This window comes from Pristiophorus japonicus, chromosome 4 (genome assembly GCF_044704955.1).
Source record: "Pristiophorus japonicus isolate sPriJap1 chromosome 4, sPriJap1.hap1, whole genome shotgun sequence".
NCBI classification, from domain to species: domain Eukaryota; kingdom Metazoa; phylum Chordata; class Chondrichthyes; family Pristiophoridae; genus Pristiophorus; species Pristiophorus japonicus.
The window spans coordinates 129,232,376-129,237,735 of record NC_091980.1 but is presented as its reverse complement, the minus strand read 5'-3'; the positions used below and the strand labels follow the sequence as shown (position 1 = coordinate 129,237,735).

Genomic DNA, 5,360 nt, shown 5'->3' with positions numbered 1-5,360 from the left:
TTTGGGAAATGAAGCTGGGCAGTTTGAAGGGGTCTTAGTGGGGGAGCACTTGGGTGTCAGTGACCATAATTCAGTTAGATTCAAGCTGGTTATGGATAAGGACAAGAATAGGCCTAGAATAAAAGTTCCAAATTGGGGAAAAGCTAATTTTGCTAAGTTAAGGAATGATTTGGCCATAATGGACTGGAAACAGCTACTTGTGTGTAAATCAGTGTCGGAACAGTGGGAGGCATTCAAGGAGGAGTTCCAGAATGCTCAGGCCAAACATGCTCCCTTAAAGAAAAAGGCTGGGAAAAATAATTCTAGAGCCCTCTGGATGTCTAGGGACTTAGTGGACGATTAAGAAAAAAAGGGACACTTATGTCATATATCAACGGCTAAATACTTTAGAATCTTTAGAGGAATATAGAAAGTTAAGAGGCAAAATTAAAAAGGATATTAGGAATGCTAAGAGAGAATGAGAAATTCTTGCCCAGTAAAATTAAGGAAAACCCTAAGATGTTCTATAAATATATTAAGAGTAAGAAGGTAACTAAAGAAAGGGTAGGGCCTATTAGAGAACATGAGGGTAATCTTTGTGTGGCAGCGGAAGATGTTGGTAGGGTTCGTAACGAATACTTTGCATCTGTTTTCACAAAGGAAAGGGGTAATGCAGATACTGCTATAGAGGAATTAAAGTAAATTATTATTAGTCAACATGAATTTATGAAAGGAAAACCATGTTTGACAAACCTACTGGAGTTTTTTTTTGGGCTGTAACTGAGATTAGATAAGGGAGAACCAGTGGATGTAATGTATTTTGATTTTCAGAAGGCCTTGGTTAAAGTCCCACAAGAGTTTAGTATGCAAAATTAAAGCACATAGAATTGGGGGTAAGATACTGGCATGGATTGAAAATTCGTTAATTGATAGGAATAAACAGGTTTTTCCTGGGTGGTGGGCAAGGATTAGTGCTTGGACCCCAGCTAATCACATCTATAAATAGAGGAGGAAACCAAATGTAATATTTCCAATTTTTCCCCCAGTACAGGAGTAAGGATGTCCTGCTACAGTTTTACACGGCCTTGGTGAGACCACACCTGGAGTATTGTGCACAGTTTTGGGTCTCTTTAAGCAAGAGAGAGCACAGCAAAGGCTCACCAGACTGATTCCTGGGATGGAAGGATTGTCTTATGAAGAGAGATTGGGGTCAATTAGGCCTGTATTCACTAGAAGAGCGATAGGGGATCTTATTGAAACATAAAATTCTGACTGGGTTAGATAGACTGGATGCGGGGAGGATGGTTCCCCTGGCTGGCAAGTCTAGAATTTAAAAAAAAGGGGCATAAGCTCAGGATAGGGGGTAAGAAATTTAGCACTGAAATGAGACGTTTTCACTCACTCAGAGGGTAGTGAAGCTAGGGAATTCTTGACCACAGAAGGCAGTGGAGCCCAAGTCACTGAATATATTTAGGAAGGAAATAGATATCTTGATAGAAAAGACATGAAGGACGATGGGGTAAAAGCAGGAATATGGTGTTGTGTTAAAGGATCAATTATGATCATATTGAATGGCAATGAAGGGCTTAAAGGGCCAAATGGCCTACTACTGCTCCTATTTATGTTTTTATGAATATACATGTCAATATCTTGAAATTACCACAGCAAAAAAAAAAAATTATAGGACTGTTCCCACCTGCAGAAGGGTAGACAACCAGCAGACAGATTTAAGGCAATTGGCAGAAGAACCACAGCTGACTTGAGGAAAGCTTTTATGCAGGGAGTGGTTAATATCTGTACTGCACTGCCTGAGAGGCTGGTAGTGGTAGATTGAATCATGGAATTCGACAAGCACCTGAAGGGAAAAAAATTGCAGGGCTACAGGGAAAGTGCAGGGGAGTGGAACTAGCTGAAGTGTTCTTGCTGAGAGCCAGCACAGGCTCGACCAGCTGAATGTCCTCCTGTGCTGTTAGCATTCTATGACTGAATCCCAGGGCAAGACTATTGCATAGCCAAGTGAAATATTGGGCCTATAACAAGTTATGATAAATAGAAAATAAGCAACCAATCAAACTTGCAAAGAGACAAAACCAATCCAATATTGGACAGTTTATTTACAGTCCAATACTGTAAATTACATTTCACATCAAGAGCCCAGGTCTCTTAGCCTGTACTAAGTCAAAAGTAGGTCAGAGTCTCAATTATATAAACACAAGCTTCTGTCACTCTCCCAAGGTGTGCTTGTCAAACAAGTACTCTCCCAGACCATTCTCAGGGGCTCCCAGTCTCTTCAGGTTGGTGATGTGATCTCCAAGCTTCTTGATCATCTTCACTTGTTCATCCAAGTAGTGGGTCTTCAGGAAGTCACACAACTGAAGGAAAAGAGGGAAATGAGTTATGGCCAGTAGCAGATATCAAGGAACATTGGAGGTTACCCCTGAAGAGTTTGGATTTTAATCCTTTTGAACTGGGAGGATAGTTAAGTGGTGCAATTGAAATTGATGAAAACTTGCTGTACAAGAGGTGTTGGGATCACAGGGACACATTTACAATATCTACCCCAAAAAAAACAGAGATCTTTTTAAATTAGATTCAAGGACAGCAAGGTTCCACCACCTCCAACTTAGCCAAATGCCCACATTAAAAGCATTAGGAACTTACATGAGGATCTGTCCTCTCAGTGGAGAGTTTGTGCAGATCCAGCAGACTCTGGTTCACATTCTTCTCCATCTGCAGAGCTCTCTGCATCACCTCCAGACCATTGCTCCACTCATCCTGCTCTGGTTTCTGAAGAGGAAATTCTCATGTTCACTTACAATGTATTGAAGGAATTAGGGCTGAAAAAAAAATGCAATCAGAATTCTAGGATACCATGAATCAGTGTGTTGAATAGAGAATTACTGCATTAAGCCATCAACCACTGGAGTCAAATTGATCAGGTGAATAGCACAGATGTATTTAAGGGGGAGCTTAATAAGTACATGTGGGAAAAAGGAATAAAAGGATATGTTGCAAGATAAAGCAAGGTGGGAGATGTTGTCTGGAGCCTGATCACCAGCATAGACCAGTTTGTCCAAATGGCTGGTTTCTGTGCTATAAATTGGAACCAACCGCTTTAGAGAATGTATTGGGAACAATCAGTCTCAGGGGATCCAGACAGAAGGCCCCTCTCGTTTATTGAGCCAAACCTTGACGTCCGCCAAGATAATCCGGCCCCCACGTCGATTCTGAAATTCCATCAGTTTCTCAGCATGCTCTCGTTCCTCATGTGACTGCTCTTTGAAGAACTCAGCAAAGTGACGCAGGGCAACATCATCACGGTCAAAGTAGAAGGACTGCAGAGAGATCAGAAGAGTAGTTTATTGCAAGGAAGACCAATTATCATGGGCATTGTACATAAAGCCAAGCTCATTGCTCTTGCTTTCAAGGGCTCAGCCTCATTGAACTTGTATGTAGTTATGGAAACTAGCCCATACACAACTAACCTGGTAAAGATAATGGATAATCTCACCTCCAGCAAAAAGGGAAACTTAGTGATTTGCAAGGCAATGGGAACAGAGTGGACGAGTTGCATCGCTCCACCAAACAGTCAGCGACAGACAATGGACTGAATGGCCTCCTCTGTTGCATCATTTCATGATCACCAATTCAAATTTGATAAGATTAATGTTCTAATTTACCACTCAAAATTAGTGAAGGAACCCTAACAAGATTAATATCCTGGTTACCATTAGCACACTCTAATAATCATTGTTTATTGACACAGATCTAGTGTGTTCAGGCCAGTTGAAGGGCAGTATTGGAACACCGAGCAACCCCATTAAAGTAGAGATCTAGCCACAGTGCAGAATTCATAATCATACAAAAGAGAAAAACAAAATGAGTTTTACTAGCTCCAGTCATGCCAAAGAATTAAACTACCACAAGCAGCATGAATTTAGCACCATCAAAACGTTTGAGAACCAGGTGCTATGGAATAAAAGTTATGAAAACCCCTCAATGGTGAGGTGATTGGTGAAGTTCACAGGGGTTAAGGGAGAGGCCACTGAGTACAGACAATTGATGAAGCCTTTACCACCAATAAAGCAAAGACAGAGAGGAAAGACAGAAAGGAAACAAATGGGTATTTAAGATTAAGAGTTTAAAAACAACAGGAGGGAAGCAAGCATTTGTAACACTTTCTTCCCATCCTCCCCCTGTGGAGGTGAGGGATGGCTGGGAAAGAAAGCGTTTCAGATTTCCACCACACTGGTGGGAAAGAATACTTCCTGACTGCCCTCCTAAATGGCTGAGCTGTTTATGACATCACCCATTGAACCAGCAATGTAAGGAAAGTCCATGGAGTGAGTTAGAATGAGGAAACAAATTCTGAATTCCTCACATTGAGTGCAGAATGCATTCAAGATAAACTTCAAGCTCAAGAGCCCAGGAAAGAATCATCAAGATTCAATATCAGAGTATGGTACAGCTGCTGCAAGGAACAGAGGCAGTTTGTTAATGAGTACACAGGAAGATAAATTATTTCGCATTATAGCTTTAAAAGTGAGTTCACTGCATAGATTGGGCTGGGGGGCAACAGAGAGAAATAGATGGGCAGGGTACAGCACGGGATTTCATAAATTCACATTACATAGTCTCCATTGTGAAGTGGCAAAAAAACACAAAACTCACCATAGAGAGATAAACGTAGGAGGAATATAGCTCCATGTTGAGCTGCTTGTTGACAGCATCCTCACAATCCTGGTGGTAGTTCTGACGCACTTGAGAAGCCATTTTAGTGGTGTTTATTTTTCTGAAGTATAAACTTTGTAGAAGTACCAAGATAACATTTAACCAACCTCAAACTCCTGTATTAATACTGAGCGATAATCCAGGGTGTGGCAGTCCTCAATATCCAATCAGAAGTTGCAGCCTCTCAGAGCACCAATCAATTAAAGGGAGGAGGTGGATGCACTCCCAGAGCCAGTCAGATCTTTGAAAAGTGAGAATCATTGGCTGACAACTCAATGAGGATCTCAATTGTCCGAAATTTCCTCAAACACAGTTCAAATATTCAGAATCACAGGTTTAAATTAATCCTCTACTCTTTGGGCTAATTAATTGGGATGATTAAATCAGCTATCAGAAACACTTAAACCATAAGTGCCAACTTTATAAGGGGGAATAAACTGTAAGGTCCACATTATGACAAAACTAATATTAAAAACTTTTCAAATTATAATTTAGTTCCCTGTATCCACGTTGCACTGCAGTCCCTCTGGTGCCCACCGGTCACGGAAAGCCTCAAGCAGACTGGCAGACACCGCGTGCTCCCTCTCCAGGGATACCCGGGCACTGACATAGCCGCGGAAGAGAGTCAGGCAGACAGAGATAACACCCCA

At 41.4% G+C, this 5,360-nt stretch overlaps 1 protein-coding gene across 1 annotated transcript; it reads right to left on the bottom strand.

The window, feature by feature from the left end:
- Positions 1 to 2,201: 2,201 nt before the first annotated feature.
- LOC139262198 (ferritin heavy chain, oocyte isoform-like) lies at positions 2,202 to 4,752 on the bottom strand. Its single transcript, XM_070877342.1, has 4 exons — positions 4,651 to 4,752; positions 3,168 to 3,314; positions 2,641 to 2,766; positions 2,202 to 2,351 (listed from the first exon to the last, which is right to left on the bottom strand). The coding sequence occupies exons 1-4, from the start codon at positions 4,750 to 4,752 to the stop codon at positions 2,202 to 2,204; spliced, it is 525 nt and encodes a 174-aa protein (XP_070733443.1).
- Between the last annotated feature and the right edge of the window lie 608 nt (positions 4,753 to 5,360).

What these genes read in the sequence shown, in the direction of transcription:
- LOC139262198 (XM_070877342.1), bottom strand. Translation starts at nt 4,752, where the DNA reads ATGGCTTCTCAAGTGCGTCAGAACTACCACCAGGATTGTGAGGATGCT. An exon ending in CCTACGTTTATCTCTCTATG is followed by an intron (nt 3,315 to 4,650) that starts GTGAGTTTTGTG and finishes ATCTCTCTGCAG; the next exon opens with TCCTTCTACTTTGACCGTGA. An exon ending in TTATCTTGGCGGACGTCAAG is followed by an intron (nt 2,767 to 3,167) that starts GTTTGGCTCAAT and finishes TTTCCTCTTCAG; the next exon opens with AAACCAGAGCAGGATGAGTG.